This window comes from Embiotoca jacksoni, unplaced genomic scaffold, assembly GCF_022577435.1.
Source record: "Embiotoca jacksoni isolate LCO1_2020_lvr unplaced genomic scaffold, fEmbJac1.0.p SCAF_22, whole genome shotgun sequence".
Lineage (NCBI taxonomy): Eukaryota > Metazoa > Chordata > Actinopteri > Embiotocidae > Embiotoca > Embiotoca jacksoni.
The window spans coordinates 1,491,440-1,516,140 of record NW_027185363.1 but is presented as its reverse complement, the minus strand read 5'-3'; the positions used below and the strand labels follow the sequence as shown (position 1 = coordinate 1,516,140).

General features: G+C 43.4%; 1 protein-coding gene across 1 annotated transcript in view; it reads right to left on the bottom strand.

The window, feature by feature from the left end:
* Window positions 1-204: 204 nt before the first annotated feature.
* LOC138202832 (protein unc-13 homolog A-like) overlaps window positions 205-24,701 on the bottom strand; it is a 33,225-nt gene continuing 8,728 nt past the window's right edge. Inside the window, exons 8-42 of the mRNA XM_069157121.1 lie at window positions 24,321-24,350; window positions 22,648-22,861; window positions 19,975-21,075; window positions 19,724-19,826; window positions 18,405-18,448; window positions 17,745-17,823; window positions 17,233-17,238; window positions 17,062-17,136; window positions 16,750-16,969; window positions 15,820-16,047; window positions 15,501-15,642; window positions 15,118-15,287; window positions 14,827-14,942; window positions 13,621-13,784; window positions 13,272-13,425; window positions 12,895-12,963; window positions 12,544-12,633; window positions 12,043-12,177; window positions 11,767-11,894; window positions 11,097-11,182; window positions 10,791-10,917; window positions 10,599-10,695; window positions 9,356-9,499; window positions 9,172-9,249; window positions 8,646-8,723; window positions 8,474-8,562; window positions 8,225-8,368; window positions 7,672-7,795; window positions 7,017-7,073; window positions 6,820-6,900; window positions 6,033-6,180; window positions 5,515-5,571; window positions 4,589-4,675; window positions 4,336-4,492; window positions 205-3,683 (exon numbers count right to left, since the gene is read on the bottom strand). Coding sequence (XP_069013222.1) covers window positions 3,395-3,683; window positions 4,336-4,492; window positions 4,589-4,675; window positions 5,515-5,571; window positions 6,033-6,180; window positions 6,820-6,900; window positions 7,017-7,073; window positions 7,672-7,795; window positions 8,225-8,368; window positions 8,474-8,562; window positions 8,646-8,723; window positions 9,172-9,249; window positions 9,356-9,499; window positions 10,599-10,695; window positions 10,791-10,917; window positions 11,097-11,182; window positions 11,767-11,894; window positions 12,043-12,177; window positions 12,544-12,633; window positions 12,895-12,963; window positions 13,272-13,425; window positions 13,621-13,784; window positions 14,827-14,942; window positions 15,118-15,287; window positions 15,501-15,642; window positions 15,820-16,047; window positions 16,750-16,969; window positions 17,062-17,136; window positions 17,233-17,238; window positions 17,745-17,823; window positions 18,405-18,448; window positions 19,724-19,826; window positions 19,975-21,075; window positions 22,648-22,861; window positions 24,321-24,350 — 5,111 coding nt within the window. The 3' untranslated portion in view covers window positions 205-3,394. The remainder of the gene's footprint in view (window positions 3,684-4,335; window positions 4,493-4,588; window positions 4,676-5,514; window positions 5,572-6,032; window positions 6,181-6,819; window positions 6,901-7,016; window positions 7,074-7,671; window positions 7,796-8,224; window positions 8,369-8,473; window positions 8,563-8,645; window positions 8,724-9,171; window positions 9,250-9,355; window positions 9,500-10,598; window positions 10,696-10,790; window positions 10,918-11,096; window positions 11,183-11,766; window positions 11,895-12,042; window positions 12,178-12,543; window positions 12,634-12,894; window positions 12,964-13,271; window positions 13,426-13,620; window positions 13,785-14,826; window positions 14,943-15,117; window positions 15,288-15,500; window positions 15,643-15,819; window positions 16,048-16,749; window positions 16,970-17,061; window positions 17,137-17,232; window positions 17,239-17,744; window positions 17,824-18,404; window positions 18,449-19,723; window positions 19,827-19,974; window positions 21,076-22,647; window positions 22,862-24,320; window positions 24,351-24,701) is intronic.

Genomic DNA, 24,701 nt, shown 5'->3' with positions numbered 1-24,701 from the left:
ATAAAATGCAGCACCCAGCTGTCTCCGTCCCAGACGGCAGGAAACGCCGGTCGGAGCTGAAAATGTGATATTTCCCTCAACGAGTTGCTGTAAAGACTCGTATCAAGACGCTTCGAGAAGGCTGTCGGATGTAATAAACGGAATCAAATCTGGTCCCCAAACACACACATCAAGCGGCAGTAAACGCGATTCTCCGGGAGAATGTTTAGGTTGTGACACAAATGTCCTTTTTAATAGGAAGCAGATCACAATCGGGCTGCATTCCAGTTGCACTTCATCCTCATTAAAGAACAATCAATAATGATAAGAAACAAATTAGAAACATCCTCAGTAGAAAATAATTCTCTCATGCGAGTTCTGTGTTCACACTACATTCATATTGGTTACAGATGACGTATTCACAAGCCTTTTTTTTTTGGAAAAAACAAAACAAAAGGAACATCGATGAGTTGTCGTTACATAGTTGGGAAAGTAAAAACAAGTCAAATTAAAAAAAAAAAAAAAGTAACATCAAAGAGACACGTGCTTGGCACAATAAAGTTTCCCGTCATGCAACTGTAGTTGATTCTATTCACAGGGTGGACGTCGTTGGTCTCCGCCGAGTTGTGTCGGCGTGCGTGCGTGCGTGCGTGTGTCTTGCGTGTCTTACGTGTGTGTCTCACATCTTACATGTGTCCTTTTGTGCTTGAGCAGAGATTGCTGTGTGTGTGTGTGTGTGAATACATATATATATATGTATATATATATATATATATATATACATATATATATACTCGGGGTGTTAAAGGAGGACTCCGCCGATTTATCATGTTGTACCAGTCCGGTGGACGGTGGACAAGACAACGGGTCAAAAAGATCAAAGCTGATGCAGCAGAGCCACATATTTAAATAATTTTTTTTTTTTTTAATTATCTCCACGCAGTCTTCTTCCTACGGGCCTACGTTACCCACAATGCAACTCTCAGATTGATGTCCTTTTTGCCTGGAACCTCTAAACTGAGAGGTGGAGCCCGGGTGGGATAAATCCACCTCTTACCGACAACCACACCTCCAAACGGTTTCATTTTCTTACAATTATAATCAGACTTCGCGCGGCTCCGCAGGAAGTTTCTTTCCATACGCAGCAATACTCCCTAAACTCAGTAGACACACTTTGACGTGTACAAATCAGTGGAGTTCCCCTTTAAAGTTTGCCAAAGATTAGACAACTTGGATTTAAACTATCCTCTTCTGAAAGAAGGCTCGGCTAAGGATTTAAAAAACAACAACAAAAACAAAACAAAAAAAACATTCATTCGTTTTTTTTTTTTTGGTAGCATTCAGCAGTATTAAGTGAAGACAACACGTGACAGACCGACCAGCAGCGACGTCGGAGATAACCGTGAGCAGCGGCGGGAGGACTCGCTGTCGCCGACATCGTTTCAGTTTCAGAGGGAAACCAAAAGACGGTCTGGACCGTGACCGGGAAGTGTTTGGTCGCTTCCTGGCGGGGTGAGGTAAAGGGGTTTATTAACGCACGTGACCGGAACTAATACTTAAAACACCATAAAATGCTTGGCGGTGACTCTGATGGCTTCATTCTTTGGAAACAACAAAATAAATAAAAATAAATAATAGAAAACATGGTTCGTGCAAATTTGGTCCTGCTGAAGGCAAGTAGTAATTCAAGGACGAAACACTTCCCTTCTCTCTCATCCCAAAATAGGTGAGAAAAAGATCACACGGGTCCAACAAGGAATGGGAATTTTATGAGTCCATAAATAAAATATCTTGGGTGATTTACAAAACAACGTGATCATAAGTCCCCCCCCCCCTTAGACGTGGTTTCATCGACAGCGTCCATGTCCGGTGTGTGTAGGTATTGCTCACAATCTCAAGAGCCCGTTTTTTTTTTTTTGCAGGTGTGACAATCAGCCGACACACACACACACACACACACACGCACGCACGCACGCACGCACGCACACTATTATATAGTTCAGTGAACGCACGAACAAACCGGTATTGCCTTGGAGAGAGATGGGTTTAGAGGACACCTGTCCCGCAGAGCGCTCGCCCGGCGTCGCGTGGCCTCTTTGGGCTCCGCTGTGGGTTTTATTTCCAGTTCCTCCACAGCGTCCCTCGTGACGCACGGCGGCGGGGCGGGAGGAGGGAGGGAGAGGGGGGGGGGGGGGACCTTTGCGGTCAATTTGGCGACAGAAGCGTGGACAGCGTGTATTAGTGCGTTTAGTGACGTCCCGGTCCACCGATCCTGTAGCCCTTTTTTTTTTGGGGGGGGGGGGGGGGGGGGGGGGGGGGTGAACGTGCACTCTCCGGGGTGTAAGACGCTGGGCCGCCGTCAGGCTCAGCGGCGGTCCCGCTGTCCGCGTGTCTTTCCGCGACGGCGAAGAGGAGTCGGGTCGCGTCTATGAAACCTGGCGGTACCGGGGTTATTATGTGCACCATGCTCACACAGATAAAAGTATCGGAGGCACCCATCTTTTACGTGGGAGGGAGGATGGTCGCCGCGGTCATGGCAAACTGAATCACAGTGTTCCTGGGGGGGGGGGGGGGGGTCCGACATGCAGGACGTTAGTACATTTACAGGACAGACGAGCAGTGACGTTGCCCCTGGATACTGATCTAAGGTCAGCGTTGTGGTGGCGTTTTTTTTTTTTTTTTTAACTTTTTTTTTTTATTACTTCGATTTTTGGGCAAAATAAATCTGATCTTAGATCTCGGTCTGAACTCTGAACTTACACAACACATCACACCGTGGGAAGACGACGCAGGGCAGAACGGCGAGGACAGGGGGACGGGAAAGGGGGGACGGGGGGGGGACGGACCGGAAGAACGACGCACGGTCAGGCAGGCAAGCGGACGCACAGACGGACGGACAGACAGACAGCACAACGAGGCGAGGACTGATCTCCTGAAGATGCAGAGAAGCAAAAGTGCAAAGTGGTCGTTCTCAAACTAGTCACATCGTTCTGCTGATATTCTGCGGTGCATTATATCACATCTAAATGTACAGCATATAAAAAGGTGTGATGTGTTCTAGGAAAGACTGAGTGGGGGGGGGGGGGGAGTGCTTGTTAATGTGAGGCTAACCCTAATCTGAGAGCTTTGAGTGGGGTCAGCTGGGGGGAAAAAAATTCAAAACCAAATAAGATTATTATAAACATATTCCTCCATGTTTGCATTGGTAACATTGCCATGTAAATGTTGTATATGCACAATATATGTACAATAGAGCATCTTTACGTGTGTGCTTGTGTATTGCACGCGGCTGTCTATCTATGTCGGTGTGAGTACTTTGTGTGCATAACACTATTTCTATCGGGCATGTCTCTGGTGTTTTTGTGCACACGTGTTTCCCCGCTCTCCTCCTCCTCCTCCTCTTCCTCTTCCTCCCTCAGCTGCGGCCCTCTTCAGCTGAACGCTGGTCTGACTTGAGCTTGACGAACTCTTTGGCCACGTCGTCGTTGTTGCGCTGGGAGAGGATGCGCAGCACCGTCAGGCCCGTCTCGTCCATGTGGACGCGCCGGCCCAGCGGCATCCAGCAGCTGACGCTGCCTTTGCTGGCTATGTCCTTCACTTGCACAACGGCCATGCCCACGGTGCGGTCCTCCCTGGCAAAGCAGTAGTCCTTCACGCACACCTGCAGCTCGTAGCTCTCTGGACCCACCTCAGTACCCAGCGAGCTGAAACGAGACAGGGACGTTGATGTTTCTCATGAAGTTGTTGTCTGACAGAGTGAATATCCACATCAGTGGACGATTCAATTTGTCAATTATAGATCAGCTGGCACACAGTTGATATAAAACCCACGACATACGGAGAGGACGCCGGCGGCAACCGACAGGGACGGCGCCCATTTTGTGTAGGTTTGTGTACCGCAGTTGCAAAGTCTCGAGTTCAGGTGTGGACGAGCGAGAGGGGAGCGACCGGTGAGTCTGACTGGATATGATTAGGAACCTGAGGACACTGCACCTCGCCCACCTATACCAGAAACCTGACTGCACCCCAGGCCTGTCAATCAAAATAGACACACCTCGAACCATACCTCTGTTTGAGGCCTAATATCGAATTAACGCTGGGATTATTTTCAGATGAACAACCAGAAAACTAATAAGAAGGAGTGACTTTAGCGAAGACGCCAATATGACTCATTGGGAAAAAAATTATTTGACTTAATTAGAGAAGTTGAATAGGAGTCGATGGAGACAGAGACTTTTTGGAGCCAGCACCAAGAGGCGTTCAATGGTATTCCAGTCAAGGCCACATCTGCATTGGTCTGGATCGTCAGTCCTGGAAGCTACGTCCAATATTATATAGTCTGTGGTGAATACTCACTACTGGAAGCTCTCGTTGAACTTTGGAGACCAGCTGTTGTTCTTGGACTTGGTGGCAAATTTCCTTTTCTTGTCGCTGAGGTGAGGGCCGATGATGTAGACTTCCACGAAGGCCCTAAAGCCCTGTGCCTTCCATTTAAGGTCATTGGCCGCCACCACTGGAGCGAGAAAGTAGGCGAGGTGAGCAAAGAAGGAAAGTCAGAGAAGACGTGAACACAGACGACACAGAAATGCAGTCCTTTTTCATTTCTTACCTTTGACATTGATCTTGTGTTCTCCATTCGGTTGGGGTAAAATGTCCACGTGCATGACCACCTCCCCGACTGCGTCCACTCCAGACGCTGTCAAGACACATTCAGCAAGCGCGTCACTGGCACCTGTGTTTGTTTGTGTGTTTGCTGTGTGCCTGTTTTATCTTTCCGTGGCCATAAGGTGATTTTTTTGTTTGTTTTTTGCAGCACATCTGAGATATACAGGACTTGAAAATTGGGATGCATCAGCAGATTGTGAACTATATTTAAACACGCAGATGACACACACACACACACACACACACACACACACACACACACACACACACACACACACACACCCAGGTTCTCTGTGATAATCCGAGGAGCAGGACTTGGCTGAGTAAAGCAGCTTTTGTGCCAGTTCTAATGCTGAGAAAATGGCAGACTGTTTGGCAGTAATAGCTGTTAATTTGTTACAGACACTATCGAAGGAACACTATTAAGGAAAAAGAAAAAAGGGATTCATTTGAAAAAAATCTAAACTGCAACACGAGTTTCTAGAGAATCGCTGCTTTTCATTAGCTGAAATGATGTGTTCCTCATGTCTTACACGCCTCACCCTCACCTTGATCTCAAGTCACTGCTGTGTTTACGCTACATTTCTACACAGGTCTGTTGTTTTAGACGTCACTAAAGTACATGCGACACGTTTCGTCAACCATAAATAGTCCTGTGTCATACTTTTGATGACTCGGCTCCAAAACGAGTTCAAACAGGAAAGTACAAAGGAAGCAAAAGAAGAGGGAGATGACACGAACACCGATCACGGTCTCAAATGTCTTTGTTTTGTGACAGCTTGATCACAAAAGTTGTCTGAGCACAAACTTCGGGTGCTGTGGCTCGTCCTGGGAGACGTACAGATTTTACATAACACTGTTGACATGTACCTTTCTCTGGTGGCGTGTCTTCATTCGCTGTGCACCTGATCCCTTTCCCTCCATGGACTGAAGGGAGACAGAAGACACTCGGCATTAAAAGATGTCAATGAGTACATCTGGAAACGGTAATATCATTTTTTTTTTAACACAGCAGACTGCAGAAGTCTACAGGACTGATAGGTTCAATAGACACACCTATGGAACCCCTGAGCAAGATATTTGCTGATCTAAACACCTTATTGTTAGATACTGTATGTAACTGAAACCAGCAAACAGTATTTTACATAGTAATGCTACTGTAACTGACTGAAGCAATGAATTCAACATTTTTGTACCGTAAGCAAGTTATTCTATTTAATCCTATAATCCCTTTTAATTCCATAAGCCTTAGGAACAGAAGGAAGAAGCAGTGGAGCTCTTCGAGAATAATTGGAAGCATTTTTGTGTGAAATATTTTGAACATACCATGTGAGAGAGAAAGAGTGTGTGTGTGTGTGTGTGCGTGCTGTTACTGTTTGAAGTCGTACCCTGAGCATTCTGCGAGAGGATAAACTTCCTGATGAGTTTATCCGTGGCCTGCGTGTACAGAGACAAGGCGTAGCGCAGAGACTGTAGATCCGGACTCTTTTCCAAGAAGGTTTTCTTCAGGCCGACGCCACCCGCGTGGAAGTATTGCTGCGGAACACATATGACATGACGTGACGTGTTGTAGAGAACTGAAGGCCAATTTTTGGCAGATTGACCAAAGTCTGGTCCGAGTGAAACGTGGCGTGAGCAAGTGCGACAAAAGTGCCTTGTAGTGTGTGAGAACAGGGTTTTTGTGAGCCTGCGAGCAACGAAGCACCGTCGTTTATGGCTGCTTTGGTTATTCAAACACCAGTAAACCTGAACAAATTTACACCAACCAGCAAATGACATGAAAAACACAAAAGATATTAAGAGTGCGATGATGTTTATGCGGTTCTTAGTTAAGACTCTTTGATTAATGATGGCGAAGCATATTTTTATGTTTATAAACAGCTATTGATAGTTAAATCCACACAGTTTATTCTTGTTTTGAATTCATAGTTTTGTCAATTCTGGTATCAGTTAAGAGTTATTTTTTTCAGTCACACAAAGTGAAGTCTGTGACTGCGACTATGAAGACGTTATTCATTTCCTCCTCCACTGATTTCAGACTTACTTTGGTTTTACTCTTAAATCAAGTGAGTGGGTGAATGTGTGAGCAATTTGTCTGTTTTTGTTGCCAAGCCGTGCCAGAAAAGACCAACATATCGGAGTTGGAATAGAAAGAACCAAACACCAAAACCATACCTTAATAGTGTCCAGTGCGAGCTCTATTACTGCACACTGTTTAGGGGTCAGAGCTTTGGCCTCCTCTCGGCCCATGTGCTCCTGCAGGACGGAGCAAACAAAGCGGTCAGTCTGTGCCACAGCTGTTGAAATGCAGTTTATGTTTCAGTTCAATTTCATTTGTCAGGCATTTTGTTGCGTTCATCTATGTTCATCACCTTGAGCTTGGAAAGCTGGCCCAACTCCTTAGCAGCATTGAAGATCATTTGAGTGCCCTGTCGAGGAGAGACGGACAGACATGTGAGTGGAGAGGGGAAAAAAAAGAAGTGGTGCTGGACAAATGTGCAGGTGAGGACGATTTGCAAAGTGAGAGGTGAGTGAAGGGGGAAATAGTAGAGCTACAAATTCAATTTATGTACAACAATAATGTCGATTTGAGTGAAAAATATATCTTTTAAACAAACAGCATCCTAGGAATACTTTGCAAGGAGGTAGAGGAATGAGGTTTAAGTGCTTCAGTGTACAGTCAGTCAGTCCGTCGGTACTGCCAGGACTCATGGGGCAAGTAATGTTGCCTCTGGTGCACCGTGCTGACATTTAAATCAGGTATTGATGCACTGTAGCCGCAGATGAACAAGTGACAAAGGCTACAGAAGGTGAAGTTAAGGTTCCTGTTTAATAGTAGAGTGTTTCTTCATGCTTACAAAGGCTACACACGCATACTTACAATAACCTAAGAAAGGAAGAACAAGAGCGAGAACAGGGAAATGGCAGAATAGTCGGGTTAATGTCCAATCACACAGCAATGAAAAGCAGAGAAAAAGAAAAGGGTGAAGACGACGGGACTGAGTGTCTTTTTTTTTTATGACATACCGTCTGGTCAGTAAGTGTTGGAAGCACAATTGTTTTTTCCATTGTGTTCATCACCAGTTTCCACAGCTCCTTCAGTACTCTCTTCAGTACCGTCTTCTCACAGATCTTAGCAAACAGCGACAGGCTAAAACACAAAAACGCACAACCTCTCAACTGACAGCTATAAAGGCAGCTCGAAAACATACATGTTAATGTATTTGTAGAGTCAACAATTTATACCTCACTTGTGAAGCTGAATATTATGATTTGTTTGTTGATACCAGTGCCAATACTTAAGTTTTAGTATCAAAACAAAAGTTTTTTCAGTTTTTTATGTCGAGGAAATAACTCTTTTCTTTCCCCTCGACAAATCATTTGTTTATTAAATAATGGATGTTTTTTTGGGCAAAAGCAGCCATTCATAAATGTTATCATAAAATACAGTCAAATCTGCATTTTCTCCTGATCTTCTACTTTAGATCAAGAAATATCTGATTAAAGAAAAGTAACCAGGACTGAGTCGGACCAAACATTCGATCGTAACTATTGTGTTGGATGTTCCAGTCATACGCACTTGCTGTCCAGGAAGTCCATGATGGGCTGCAGGACATTGTCAGCCTCCTGCACTACGCTGCCGTTGGCTGGGACAGTCTGACCTTTGACCTGGGCGAGGATGTCCCCCATTTGCCTCACGTTATCTTCGATCTGGGGCTGGAAACTGTTAACACCACACACAAAGAACAACATGAAAACAGACGTTAACATCAGCTGTGGTGTCCTGGCTGTGGCTGGTCGCAGGCACAAATCAAGTAGACACACCCACCTGACAGCAAAGATGCGGCTGAGGTCGTCCATGACGCTGTTCAGTTTGTTCTGCAGCTCCTTCAGGAAGTCACTGGCCTCCAAATTGAGCTGGAAGATCATAGATGCGATGAGTAAAATCCACATGTCAAGTCAGCACAAACGCAACAAAAACAACATGTACGGAAACTCACATTTTTGCCTCCCATGGCCTCAAACATCTTCTCCAACTGAACTCTGAGCTGTTGGATGTTATTGATTATGATACATGGCTGAAGGCAGAAAGAGAAAAATCATTAGAAACCCACACACACACCTCCGTCTCTTTCACACACACACTCTCTCTCCTTTTCCTCTGTCTGCTACCAGCTTTTGATTGTAATCAATCAAGGTTAGTCCTCTTAACTTTTTTTTTTTATTGCCTCTTTGGCAAAAACACTCTTGGTGAGCTGGAGTATTCAATAATTACTGCTCCTCTCGGAGCTCCTGGTCTCTCTGGGAGAGCGGCCCACTTTTCCCCGAGCCTATACCACATTCAGCTAATTACACAGCTCTAATTCACTTTGAACACGGCAACTCGGTTACAGCTATTACACTGAAGAGCAGTTTATCGTGCTCAAATTAATCAACTTGACCGCAACGCAGTTCAAATGACAGACATTTCTAACTTTTTGATCAATTACATGCTGCATCCCTCTTTGAAATATCACAACCACTTACCACTTTCTCTTTTTTGACATGATTTGGAAAGTCTTTTGCTATGATGTCAGCATAAGACAACAGGACATTGCCGATAGTCTAAGAGAAAGAAACAATTTAAATGAAGTATGCAGAATTACAGTAAGAAATACATTGGGAGTGACTACTAAGGCATTCTGTCAGAGCATTACTAGGTGAAAGTCACCTTGGCGAATCTCTTCATGTAGTTGCCAACAATCTGAGGGTCGGGACATTCCAGCTTGCGGATGATTTCAAAGCTCTGGTTGAGCTGAGAGAACACGTCCACCACGGAGCAGGAGAACAAAGCGTGCTCGGACGTGACCTGGAACTGGAGAACGAGAAGAAAGAACAGGACCAGAGGGAAAAGTATAAGAAGCCGTTTCGTGGTAATAATGCCACAGCACACTAATCTGAGTATGATTAACACTGAGAGTGAGGGGTTTGATTCCCTCGAGGGTGACCCATGGGAGACGTTCCCAGTGCTGTAACACATCCGGGACAAAACAACTCAACAGTTGCATGAGACTCTAATCGAAAGATTTGTGAAGTGGTTCCTCTGAAAATGTTTGGATCAGCATGACGGAGGTGATCAGAGGGTTATGATGGGGAAAAGGGCCCTCATTAACAGCCCGGCCATTATCACAGAAGTGAAAAGTGTTATTGTATGAGATGGACCCTGGGGACTGCTGTTTCGCTGACACAGAGAAGCAGAAGCTGCCTCAGGCAACAGTAATTGGACCCAAAGGATCGCTGACATATGAGCTGGGAGAATCTTCAGCTGCTTTGTATCGACCTTCTTGCTGTGTGGATGTGTAAGCATGAGAGAGACTGAGAGTGTGAGACGTAATGTGTGTGTGTGTGTGTGTGTGTGTGTGTGTGTGTATCGACTGTGGCTGCAGCATCTGCTCTGTTCCGCAGTCAAAGAAATGTTTCACTTGCCTTTGGTATCGAATCATTATTGATTGCCTCGAGTCCTTCAACCTGCTCTTCTCAGTTTGGAATGTGCTGAGTCGGTAAGATGGTTTGAACGCCTTGAATTTGCGTGCATGAAAATGCATGAATCCATTTTTTGAGGGGATGCTACAGGTAGACGGTCATATTTAAGCTTTCATAATGTATTCCATTGCCGTCTCAGCAGAATTTGATTGTGGACTTTTTGTTCAACTTTCGTCTGCCTGTTTCTTCTCTTTGTTCCCGGACTCTTGTATCAACATTTTTGTAGTTCAGAAAACATCGGACTATTCTTCTAAATAAGAATTAGTGCAGAAAAATAAATCAAACTGCATCTGCTAACGTTTTTGGGTGTAGTCTTCTGTATTATGTAGCTTTCAGAGATACAAGCAACAGGTTTGGATTCTCTCACAACAGCCGCTGATAATATGATAATGGGCACTTTTAATGTTAATATTGCAGATGAAAACAGTTACCCCGTCTTTCTTGTCCCTCTCCAGGGCTCCATGGAGAAAATCTCTGGATACTTCCTCATTCTCATCCAACCACATGACGACAAATGGCTCAAACCAGCTGTACAACAAAGAATGAGAAGGGGCAACATAAATCCTAATGCCACAGTGGTGCAAGTATCAGTAAAGGTGTCCAGCTGTATAGAAAATACTCACGCTGGATATTCAGGTACGTGCTTCTGGAAAGTGGTTAGTTCCTTGCAGTACTCATTATAGAGCCACTTCACCTTGAAGTGCAAATTCATATAATCTGCACTTTTACACAGGCGGTGCTTCTCATGCTCTGAATATCAAAGAGAGAAAGACTGAGGAAAGCCACACACGACACCCCTTCTCTTTTTATATATGCAGTTTGCAACTTCCAAAACACACACACCCTCCAACACAAACATATAGTTCATCTCTTATCCCCACCAGAACCTCACCATCCCAACAACACACACTATCGCACACAAAACTCACCTTCCATGGCGTATTTCATATCTTGTGCGAACATGTTCCACATGACCTCAGCGCTGATCTTGCCCACATTGAGTTCCTGGGGAAACCTATAAGAGACGTCACAGTGCCCAGGCTGAAACCCAGCTCTATATTCAGTAATGGTACTGTATTATTTAACAACACCACGCAGGCTAATTCTTATGTAACTCTATTAGTGCTTCCTCTGTGTAGTTTCAGCTACCACAGAAATAAACATACACCAGCAAAATATCAAATTTGGTTATAAACTATTATCCTCATAGTTTCCCAAAGCAAAGCACTGGGTTCCTTTAAATTCATAATCACCAATATTCAATTAACTACCTCCACCTCCAAGCTGGTATTGTACAGGAATTACTTGGCTTTCCATACAGATTCTAGGGGTTTACTGGCTATTACAGCAATATAATACAGAACGATACTGATAGTGTACAGATGGATGTTTTGTTTTGTATTTTCCTCTTTATTTTCCACTTTAGAGCTGACAGGACACGCACTCCCCACCACATATTGTATTACTTTATATTTTTTCAGGAAACCCCATACAGCTGTTACCTGACTAAGTCTCTCCTAAAATGGCTTTGGAATTTCCAACACTGCCTCTGCATGCTAAATTTGATAAAGCAGGCGAACGTTATAAGCACACACTCACTGATTAAGGCAGGGAGTGTACGAGTTTTTGTCCTCCTCTATGATGGAGACAATGAGGGTGATGAGTTTCGACCAGAAGTCCAGGTTTTTGATGTTGGGACCCTGCTCATCTGGAGGGACTGCTTTTGACTGGAAAGAGAAAGAGAAAGCTGCATCCGTCAATAATTTCTTCGCAGTATCACTGAGAGCACAGTGGTGGTGCTACAGTTCAAGAATACTGTGCAGGAGATGTCTATACACACACACACACATGCGAAATACACACACATAAACTTACAGGGTCTGACTGATATTCCCTGTTGTAGAGGTCGTGGCAGTTGTTGAAAATATACTCGTAGGTGGAGTTGAGACAGGCTTTTACACAGTCCTTCACCACCTGACTCGCCCTGGGGGGACTCTGCAGCTCCTGGACCTGAACACAAACGTTACACAGCATATGGCTGAATAGCAAACACCTCAAAGTCTCTGTCAGACACACACATACTTAAAAGCAGGTTATCTCAGTAAGAATTTAACCAAAAACTCATTGAGCTACAAACATTGCACCAACATACATAAACACTTACTCTCACATACAAACACACAGTTTGGTGCTACTAGCTTCCATTTGGATACGGTAATGTTAAACTGACTTTTAATTTGTGCCTCAGGCTACCATACTGAAAATACTGGAAATTTGGAAAATGTTTAGTTTGGAGCTGATGCTAAAAAAGAAAAGAAAAGAAAACTAAAACAAAAGAAAGAAAAGAAAAGCATCCATCTGATGTTTTTTTCGTACCTTCATCCTGAAGAACGTGATGCTCGTCAGCAGGTCGACAGTAGACTTGAGGTCTTGCAGTCTCTCGGGACTGCTGGCAGGGAAGTTGTTCTGAAAGCACATTCACAAACATAACATTATAAAGAACTGCACTGAACTAAGGTTAAAAGCATGACCTTTGCTCTTATAGAGAGCAGCGACTGCCAAAATAGACGACAAAGAAGTGCCGACACATGTGCACACAAAAATAGCACAAACAGATGTGGCTAGAAAGAGACCGAAAATCAACACCACTTGTGAGACTCTGTACGCAGTATTAACTTTAGAATCAAATTGTTCAACATTTCCATAATGGACAGACGCAGTAAGTACCCGATACATGGAGAGGTCAATCCTCAGGGAGTTGTGCAGCTGATCCAGAAGTTTGACAAACCTCTCTTTCTACACAGGAAAAGAAAAAGAAAAACCACTCAGAAACACGACTGACAGATTATTTGTTACCATTTGACTACGCAAACCAATGACTGATCTGACGAGGCTCAGCTCATTGGACGTTTGACAAAGTAGGCGGGGACACATCCCACTGAGTTTCATCTACAGCCCCAGGTGGACCAAGAGCTAATCATTTCTAAAGACTTTTGAGAAGTAATAATATTTTCTGGAGGTAAATATAATTCCCCTTGTAGAATATAAATCACAAACACATGGAAATGGGGCAAAATACTGCAAAGTATTTTTTAGGGACTTACCCCAAAGTTTGATGCAGCAAATCTGTCCGAAGCAGAAACATTGTTGGACGACTGGGTGGTGTGGGCGTAGTAAGCATTGATGTTGGCAAGCAGGGTGCTCATCACAGCTGGCACTCCTGGGCACATGTACTTTGACGACAAGCAGGCAAAGTGGCTGTGGGGTTGAAGCGGCACCGGTAACTGTTAGTACATTTACTCGCTCCTCATATCTCCGTATTGATGAATAAATCAAAATTACAGTTGTTGCTTAACTGTATGTTTCATTAATCCATTTAATAGGCAATGGAGTAAAATAAATGCTTTTATTTTGGGATTGTTCAACATTCAGAGTAATACTTGAGGTACTGACGTCATGGCCTGGTAGATGGACTCCACTCCGTATCTCATGGCAAACTCATCCACAATCTCCTGAGCCGTCTCCTCAAAGTAAACCTTCCAGGCATCGTCTCCTTTGGCATCAGGAATCTTTACTACGCCGCTGTTCTGCTCCTCAGTGGTGTACTGGAACAGATGCTGAACACAAAGGACAAAGGACTGGTAAGCCTTCAGCTGTCATTATTATTATTACTAGCAGTAGTAGTGGTTGTACAATTAATAGCTTAAAGCAGGTGAAGTACTTGACAAAGCATTTTATATAAAGTGCAACATTTGCTAATTAAAAAAAAACAACAAATACAAATAATCAGCCAGATCAAAAGGCCATAAGAATCAATTTAAGAAAAACAGCAGAATTATACATAAAACTGTGAAAAAGTCAATGAAACATTCTGACTTTTATATATGACACCATGCCCTTTATTGTCTGACTATATTGATAAAAATGGCGCAACAATTCCAGTCAATTACTAATGGTTACAAGTAGGGCTGTCACAGCCGTGAATTTTTAGTTGACGAATAATTGTCACACAAATGAATAAACAGTATATTTGTATTTTTCTGTTCATTTTGTGCCACAATTACTGTATTAGCCGAATCATAGTATAATAATACTCATACAACTCATGAAAAAGAGACGTTTATTGGCTTTGGTGTTTGGCTGTGCAAATAAATCCATGATGTGAATGTCAATAGTTGATCATCAAAATGTCCTCGGTTGAATATTAGAAGTCAAGTCGAGATAAACAATTGGTGGCGCCTTATGTCCACTGCTTTTAAACCACAGCAGGAGAACATCATAAAAAGAGCGCCATTCAAACCTCAAATGGTGGAAAACTACATGGAAATAGTGATAGAAATGTGTCATTTCAGCCGTTTTTATACAGGTGAATAGAAACGATTTCAACGATTATGCAAAAAGCTTAAAATAATTCAGATGAGGTGATTATGTCATAAATGTGACAGGTCAAATTACAACTGGTAAACTATAAAAATGGGGAAGTTTCTAAGTGTATAAAGACAGAAATGATTGATAGTGTCAATATGAAACCAAGAATTAAATGAACTAATTCACTTGGGATAGCAGGTGTCTCTTTTATGTTTAATGTTGTATTTAAAACATAAGTGCAAATAATAAAGTCATTAGATGAATTTCCAGCAGCTTCTCATTCAGACTGACCTCATGTAGGCAGGTGTATTGGACATGGTAAGGAGCCACCGTCTCCTCTCCTTTGATCTCCACGCTTATGTGCATCCGGATGGCTCCCGACACGGCAGACTTATCTGTTCTCTTGTCTGTCAAATAAAAGGAAGGTACACGTGCCTCTTTAGCGGGCTGAAGTCTGTTCTTTCTACAGCAGACAAGCACTTCAATGATCGGGTTCTTGTGCTGTTATCGCTGTTTGACTTGCTGCTCCTCTCATCCATCTCTTATTCTCAATGTCCTCTCCTCTTATCTCACAAAACTCACCCAAGTTGTACCAAACGTCCATCTCTCCGCTTAGAGTCCTGACTTCGATAATGGTTTGACCCAGAAAGTCGTCGCTCTCGCGTTTGAACCTCTGTTTCACACGAGACTTGATGTCGTCATCCTCATCCCACACGCGCACCTTGATGCGGTCGGACGAGTTGTGGCATTCACTGGATGAAGCAGAGACAGAAATTGTTGGACAACCTCAGAAGTCGGCAACTGGTGGACGGAACCAGGGAAAATACAGTCCAAGTACTGCATGGTTCTCTAGCGATCCAAAAACAGAAAATTACGGTGTCTTGTGTTTTTTAGTCTGAGATATAATCCTTAAATTAAACGGCATGTAAATACTTGAAACTGTTACAGCTTTCCAATGTACTCACAAGTGGAAGTTCTCTTCCCAGACAGGGTTGAGGTTGCCATAGATGGTCTTAGTCCTCTTCTTAGTCTTTCCAACTTGAACAGTTACATAAGGGTCACTGGAGCCTGTTTTGTCTTTAGCCTGAAGGCCCTGGGCACATACCACTGAAGAAGAGGCAAGACACAAAGACACGTTTAAACACAGAACATGATAGCTGTCTGGTTGAATGACATTTATTTTAGAGGTCTAATAAAGCAGATAGATAGATAGATATCTGTATTGATCCCTAAAGGGATATTACTCTATCCTCACAGGATAAAAAACCCTAAACTTAAATTCACCTGTGATGCTGATCTTTGCCGACCACTTCGAGGTCCCATCAAGCACGCTTTGCTTGATCTGCTTCATGTGTGTGCCATGTGTTGATTTGTCGAGGGCAAACACTTCCTGGATTTGCTCAAATATCTCCGGTTTATTCCTCTCTCTGATCTTCATGCGATCCTTCAGGACCATGATGATGTTCTGGGTCCGGTCCTCTGCCCCATGCTTGGAGCACTTTTCTGCAGCTCCTGATGAGAGAGAAAGATGAAGCGAGTGATGCAGGAAGAACATTTGATGGTGTAAACATATATGCAAGGCAATATGGCCTATAGACCCAGCAGCTTATCTTCCCTGCAATCCATCTCTTTAAAGCAAAGCACCAAGTTAAGATAGCAGCAGATCAATTATGAGAGTCTTTGACACTTCTTGGCCAGGAATCAAACCCCAAACCTCCCAATATTATGACGGAAATGTATTAACTTGATCTAGTCAGGAAAAAGTAGATAGTCGAGTATAATAGACCAGCAGATGTTTTTGGGCATCAAGATCTTACAGGACTCTTTGGACACAGGAGAGAGATGAATTATGCATTGCACCGACTGATTCTAAAATCAGTGTGGGAATTAAATAAGCCACCCCTTGTGGAGCTGTATTAGACAAAGCAGTATGGCTGCAAAGGCTATGGGTAGAAGAGAGAGAGAGAAAAAAGGCAGGGGTATGACAGCACATTACTCAGGAGATAAATTGGAAAGGAAGAGGGAGGAGAATGTGAGAGTGGATAGAGGACAAGAATAATGGGATGTCAATCGAGCAGAAGGATACAGAAGAGGAGCTAAAATAGTTTTCGGTTTGTGTGGAGAGCCAGGTGCGTGTGTACCCAAGTAAAGATTGAAGCAGATGCAAATTAACCTACGCCTGTGTGCATGTTTGCAAAAAAGTTGTGTCCTTACTCTGCAGACAGTCGGCATTCAGCAGATCCTGGCACTTATCGTGGCATTTGACGCCACACTCGGAGCAGCGCATGCCTTGGCGTGCGATACCCCACAGCAGCCCCTCACATTCGTAGCAGTAGGTTGGGGTGGTAGCTGTCCACACCTCAAAGTTGTGTGGAGTAGTGGAGGAGATGGGGTAGATCAGAGCCTGCAGGGTCTTTTTATAAACGTGGCTCTTCTGCAAGGAATAAAAGTTTAATTAGGCAGTGATTAAATGTTGGAAGATCCTGAAGAAAACTGTGAAAAAGAACGGTGAGGAGAAGAACCCACCAGCTCTTCATTGCCGAGAGTGGTGGAAGCCATCGCTGAGGTGATTCCAGCCTTACGCGAGCTCTGCACCAGAGACTGAGAACGAGAGGGCAAACAAAAAAGTGTTTATGTCTTAACTGGGACACCAGTGTGGTGTACTATTTTTTATTGTAGGGATAAACAAATACTCACCATCGCCTAATGGAGCCAGGCAATGGTGAGTGAAAGGAGACAAAAAACATGGAAACATATTTTAGAAATTTCAAACAATGAGCTGTACAAGTCTTTAAGATGTGTATGTATGTGTGTGCGTGTGCGTGTGCGTGTGTGCGTGTGCGTGTGTGTGTACATTCCTATAAATCTACAATAACCAGTTATGCAAGCATTTCATTTATCAACAAACCACAGCAGTGGAAGGTGCGACCGTCAGATTCAGCATAGGTAGCCTTTATAAGTATATTCACTTTGGATTATAAAAAAAAGGAATGCCAGGAAGTAAAAGTTGTGAAATCGTGTGTAGATATTACAGTAACAAAAACTAACTCCAAAGCAAAAGAGGCAGAAACAAATATGATACACTAGGTAAATGACGGATGGAGAGGATAGACGATAGTAGAGAACCAATAATGTCTACACAAAACTGATTCCACGGTATCCTACAACAGTGATGTAGATTATGTGAGTGCATTCATGTTGTTTCTCACCAGGTCTCTGACAAGAGGAATGGCTTTCCTCTTGCGAAGGTCAGGCATGCTGTCAATACTGTAGAGTGCACCTCCCATGCTGAATGAGAAAAGTATGAACCGTTATTTATCTGCTCATCCGTATTTATAGTTTTTCAAACAGCTCTGTCATGAAAATGTTTTGCTCCAGAGGAGCCGATGTTTTTATCTCAATCATTGTTTCGAATGCTAATCCAGTCAAAGACTTCACTCGAGAGTTTATTTACTCAGGCTGCCTCGTCGCAAATAGTGAGCGTGAGGCTCCACATACCTGCGTATAATTGCTGGGTTTCTATTTGGCTGACATTTCTTCAGTATGCAGCCTTAGTTGCATTCTGAGATCTGCCTCATCTACAAATGACCTGCCAGCTAAGTCAGGGCAGCCCATCGCTGTTCAATGCTCACTGGACAAATGCCCAAATCGGAATGAGCCTGTGGATCAGAATGAAATCGAACCGAGGATTCCCAGACCAAAGAAGGACATTTTCAATCTAAAGCAGCAGAGGCATATTCTCTCAGTGAGCTGAGGATAATTGTAATTGAATTGAATCTCCGGAGTTACTGCATTAACTTAACTAAAAGACCAAGTGATATGCAGTGTAGTGTGTTTCAAGGAAGAGGAAGAAATGTAAGCACACTCACCCTCCTTTACCAAACCACAGCGAGCTGGAGGTCTCTCCTCGAGCCTGAGAGAAAGAGCAGCAATGTTAAAAGAAAGAAAAGCCAACTTAAGTTTCTTCCCGCAGTCTTTTCTAGCCTTAATACACTGTATGAATGAAGCTGCATAACTAGAATGAAAGTTATCGGATTATGAGACGGCTTCATATCTGACATCCCATCCCATTTGTGTGTTATTGTATCAGAGGCTTAAAGTGGGATGAGTCAGTAAAAAGTCTTCTTGGCACAATTTGTGCAACTGAGAAATAAAGCGGATGAAATTTACAAATACTTATAATAAGCAAGCAGAATTCAGAACTAGAAAGAAACCAGTTAATTAATAAACGCTACCCATAATAATTTCATTGGATAATACATAAAAATTGGTTACGAAACTACTTAAGATTTTATTTGAAATATCTTCTACTGGAGAACCAGGAGAAATCTAGCCGATAATCAGACTGTCGGACAGCTCTTGGAAGATGCAACAGAAAAGATCAAATTGCTGTGAGAATGAATGAAGGAAGTGAAGGTGCCTGTTCATAGACAGTGCGAATTTCAACCCGACGTATTTCCCTCTTTCTCTCACGCAACCATTCAGGTTGTACCTACCTGTCAGCATGCTCCAATGATGGCCGAGCAAAGTGCATGCGAGTGTCACTATGGCAATGACATGAAACTGGAAAGAAAACAAAGTGGGTCGGCACAAACAAACAAAAAATAAAGACAAGGAAAAGGAAGCCAAATGTACAAAAACACAATGTGACATACATCAACATAAACATCGAAGCAAGTGATTAATTCTTTGCAAAACGGAATTCAAAGGTAATGAATAGCAACATAATATATAAATAAAATATGCAAGTGAAAACTGACCAAGCAAAACTAAATGTGTCCAACTGGATCAAGCAGTGATGTGGTGCCGCACCCAAACAAAAAAAACTAAAAGTTTGCCTTCTATTTATTTTAAGAAAACCAAGAGGCATCAATTATAGAATATGAAACACATTAAGTCTGCTTCCTGGTGTCTTGCAAAAAAAAAAAAAAAAAAAAAACGCTATCAAAATAGAAGTCACAAAGTTGCTGTACCCTGTCTCTGCACATAAATATTGCACAACACATATATATTTCAAAGACTTGGTAGACACTTTGAGAGTCTCTTGAACTCAGTTACATCTTTTAGATTACAGGGTGGAGCTGAATCAGGCCTGCAGCTCTGAGACCTGACTGGACTGTTGTGAAGGACTGGACTGGAATTTGGGGCTCAAACCCAAACTGGGACTGGGATTAATCAGTGCACTTACCTCCCTTAGCTGCTGTAACACCTTGTTGTAGATCCTTAGCCAGTTCTCTTTGGCTCTGACTGCTGGATCGACTGGCTCTTTGGGCTCCTCTATAACTGGAGGACTAAAATAAAAAGTATATTTGGATTTTTAGCAGGAATGAAGTCAGCTGACACACTTCTAGCAATTGTGACTTATTGATTCTTTTCCAGTCTATTTTTGTTGCTTCATTCAGTTCATTGATCTCATTCCCTTTCAACCTTCACTCCTACCTCTCAGGTGGCATCTCTTTTTCCTCTACTGGCGTCACCGGTCTGCTCTCTTCAAACTGTTCCTCTTTCTCCTCAGTGGGAAGCTTTTCTTCCTGCTGAGCAGGCGGTGTCCTGTCCTCGTTCTCCAGCATCATTTCATCTTCTAGCCACTGCTCTTCCTCCAGTTGGGGAGCCTGGTCCTCAAGAGCAGCTGACTGTGTGGTGACAGGATCACTGAGATGGGACTGAGGTGAAGCAGAAGATGCGGTCTGTTGGGACGAAGGGCCCACGGCAGTGGAGGGTGGCTGGGAGGCTGAGTTAGCCAAGGTGGCAGGGTGGGATGAAGGGCAAGAGTTGGCTGCAGCTGACTGTTGTGGCTGAGAGACAGCTGAGGCTGGAGGGTGAGACTGGGCAGGCTGGGCAGTGGGGACGGAGGACAGGAAAGTAGAAGCCAAGCCTGTGACTGCAGCTGTTAGAGGTTTGGCCATTGAGAAGAAGGATGTGGCAGATGGAGCTGGCTGCGGCTGAGGTTGTGTTTGGGGCTGGGGTTGTTTAGGTGGTTGGGCTGTTTGTTGAGCAGAAGGGGGCTGTGCTGTTGGTGCCATGCCAGGAGGATGAGCCTGGTTGGAGGTTTGGTTTGGTGGTTGAGTATGAGGCTGCTGCTGGTGCAGCGAGGGCTGTTTCTCCAGAGGAGGTCTGGAGCTCGATACATCGAGTGTTGGGGGGGCAGTTGAAGTTGGAGTAGGTGTGAATGGAGGTTCCATGTCCTCACTGAGGGTCCCATCCAAATTGTACAAATCCTCATCATCATACATCATCTCCTCATCCTCATAGAGACCTTCCTCTTCTCCCTCATACAATCCTCCATCATCCTCCTCGTACAGAGCGGCTTCTTCTCCTCCATCTTTGCTGTAGCCTCCCTCATCGCTGTACGCCCCCTGGGTCTCATCAGGGTCCCAGTCTGGAGAGCCTTTACTGTAGCTAACTGAGGAGTGGCAGGAGTGGTAGGAGTCATTCTCGTCATAAGGGTCCCTCTCTCCATACTCAACACCATAGTCTTCCTCACTCAGCTGACTGCTGCACCGACTGAGCTCTGCAGTCGACGCATAGCTCCCAGTGGGACTGCAGGAAGGAGAGGACGCCAAAGTTACAATACAACACAGCAACATGCCCAGGAGAGCACCACAGTACTCAGGAGGATTACAGTTTTATAATGAACAGAGACACTTTCATTCAGGTTATTATTGCATGTTTACTGTACTAATTAACAAAGGCACAATTATAAAATAAATAGTTTATCTTCCCTTTACAAACTATAATCTCAAAAATGCTTATGAAGCGCTGTATTACAGCACTTTATGGCCTGTACACTTCGCACTCTATTAGAGAGCCCTAATAAACACCCTTTCTACATGTCTTGGGCTGCTAGGACTACTGATGGCAAATCAATGAAAAGCACAAGCAACCAGACAAGCAACGAGAAATAGAGCAGAACAGAAAGGTGAGAGGCCTCCAGGAAGCTGACAAAAGAAAGAGCAAGCATCCAGAAAAGCAACAAACAGAGAAAAAGTATTTATACTGCTTGATGAATGGGGTTATTAACAGCAGAATAGAGGCTCGAAGAGGAAGGAGGATGGATGGGGGAGAGAGAGATAGTAAAGACAGGAAGGGAGCAGTGAGCACAGAGACAATAAGAAGGAGAGAGTGCAGACAGGGAGTGAGTGAGAGGAAGAGATGAAGAAGAATGGACTGTGGTGGGAGGAGGTCGCTCTGTCCAATACACTCATACAAGCAGCTAATCTTATGTGCAGTATTGACCATTAAATTGCCAGTTGAATAATTCATAGAGCAAGAGGTGGACGGATGCATGTTTTCATCTTTGAGAAATATGTCAATAAACACTGAGACATATTATAAAAGCACTTGATTCCGAATGACCCAATGAAGGGCCTCCAAATGCACAAATTCCATTGCAGAATTTCATTAACTTTCATTAACTCATTCCATTTAGCTGTTTTTGGTCCCAGTGTATTGTGCAAGCTGGTTTACTGTCATGGATTACTGGGCATGGGACACTTTGATAAAGCAACAACAACACTTGTGCTTTTCCTGCTATGGAAGGTCAAGATGTTGACTGTGGCCTAGACGTAACCCAAGGTAATCACCACTATTAGTGCTGCAGCAGTTAGTCGGCTAATTTCATTAGTCAGTCAACTTGAATAAATCATGTGTCATTAAGTTGACTAGGTAATGTCAGTTACACAGAAAAATCTATCTATAGTTCGCTAACATTAACCACCATAAACTTCTGCCCATTCCAGACTAGGAAAGGCTAAAGCTGCAAAATTCCTGAGTGTTTAGAATTTAATTTGATCATTTTATGGCTTAAATTCTCAAGTTTTCATTTGTACAAACAAGACTATTTCTTCAATGAGAGTCACATTTTAAGCTATTTATCAAGCAAAAATACCAAACACTTACAGGTTCCAGTTCAAATGTAAAAATATGCTGGAGGGGTTTTAAATCTTAGTAGAGTGAACATGAAGTGGACTACGTGTGTCAGCGGACAGTGTGATGTGCATTTTTCCCTACTAATAGATACTAATAGAACAAATGTTAAAAAAAATAATCATGAGACAGAATGATAACGAACATAATCATTTGTGTCTATCCTAATTACATTGAAACACACACCTGACAGTTCTCTGATGGTGGTAGTCGAGGTCTTGGCTGTTGCCAGAGTGTGGGTCGGAGAGGCTTCTGGAGCTGCGGTGCTGGTGGCTGATGGGATACTGGTGGACGGAGGCGTTGGGTTGTGATGTGCTGTAGAAGGGAGGTGGGATGCTGTTACTGGTTTCACTGCGATAGTCGCTGTCTCTGTCGTCCACGGCACTATCTGGGTCTTCATCTGCAAAGAAGCAAATGAAGACATGGCATGAGGATTAAAATGTTTTTTAAAAACAAAATCAAGAGAAAAAACCCCATGAAAGTGAGGATACCAATCGACAAATCGTCATGCGGAAAAGAGATAAGAGGTTTTAATCAGCATTGAACCAATCTTCAGTACTATGGTAATTACAGATAATATAGATGAGCTGGCAGAATTCCACTACTGAACCCCTATTAGACCAATATAGGTCATTCATACGTGAAACACATGATGAACGTCGTCAACGCCTTCCTTCTCAGTCTCATCATCACAACGGACATAAATCCGCTCTGCTCACTGCTGAGTCGCTTTACTTTTCTGTGGTGTCCATAGATCAAAGATTAACATGCCAGAGGGAAGCGACGACAGACTTCAACGGTGCTGAAGCAGTCAAAAGTGAAACCAGCTATCTATTAATCATTCATCATTATCCATCATCGGCTTTCGCACGCCGAAAGCCACTGACGAAAGGCGGCTGCTGCACCGCTTACATCTTCATCTGTCTGGGTGTGTAAACACTAATTAAAGGCATCAAACTTTGTTTCTCACTTCAGCCGTGTCCCTACATGTCTCACGCTCACCGTCTCCCTCACTCACTTCATCAGCTCACCATCTATCATTACCCCCCAGCTCTTCCCTCTTTCCTCTGACTGAACAGAGATGAGATGAATCGCTGCAGTTGTGTGGGTGATTCTGACAGATACTTATATAAGACCATCCACTAATCACAACAAGAGAGGAAGGTTTGTGGGCAGGGAGGTCAGGACAGGTAGGGGGACTTTTAGTGGAGATAAATATATCTAATATATGTATATATGCATCAACTGCAAGTTTCTGTGTGCAGTATGGACAATATAGTTCATGTGTGATATATTTTTCGTGACTCTGGGGCTGTACTGCAGAACATTAGCTATCAAATGAATCGGTGACTGATGTTAAAGGGTCAGTTCACACAAACTATTCAGGGTATTTTGCTGTTTTTCATTGGAAGTTATTTCTTATTATTTGTATTATAGATTTTGAAAAAAATTAAGAATTTGTATTAAATGATGGGTGGTGGCTGAAATCACAGAAAGTGATGGATATGGGGAAAAGAAAATGATCTGCATGACCAGATACAGCTGAAGGGAAAAGAGATGCACATTTTTTTGTAATTTGGGTTAACTGGCAGATGAGATTCCGCTTTAAGAGCGTTTAGAGGTGACGTATAGCTCCTTTTATACATGTTCCCTCCCTATTATGAACAGAGCAGCAGTACAATGAGAGAAGTAGCAGTCCTAAACTGTTCATCCAAATATACAGCACAAGTAAAAACACCCTCAAATTGAAGCTTAAAATTAGCACTTGCTCAAATGTAATGTTTCATTTTAACTGTAATGATAGATTGCAGAGCGAAATAATTAAGAAACAGCACAGTATACAATGTATGTACACTTACTTTGTTGGTCTCCCCATAGACTCCAGTTACCTGCAGTGAAACAGGAGGATGTCAGTACTGGTGTTCAAACATGTACATATGAACATGTATTCACGCCAATAGGTGCTTTGAAGTTCCCACACAGAGTTGGCGAATGGAAAGAGACCTCGGAGGGAGCACTGAGCCCACAAGTCTTTCCACCTGCCCCAGCCAGCTGGCTCAGCAAGCTCTGCAGACTGGGCCAATAGTCGAAACACAGAGGTCTCCTCGAGGAGTTCGCCTCCGGACATCTGATAACGCTATTGATTCTTTACAGTGCAGCGATCCAGGCCTTTTTCCCCTCTAACGCACCAGAGCCCACGTGTGCTTACACAAATAATGCAAATGTTGAGCTAAAGCAAT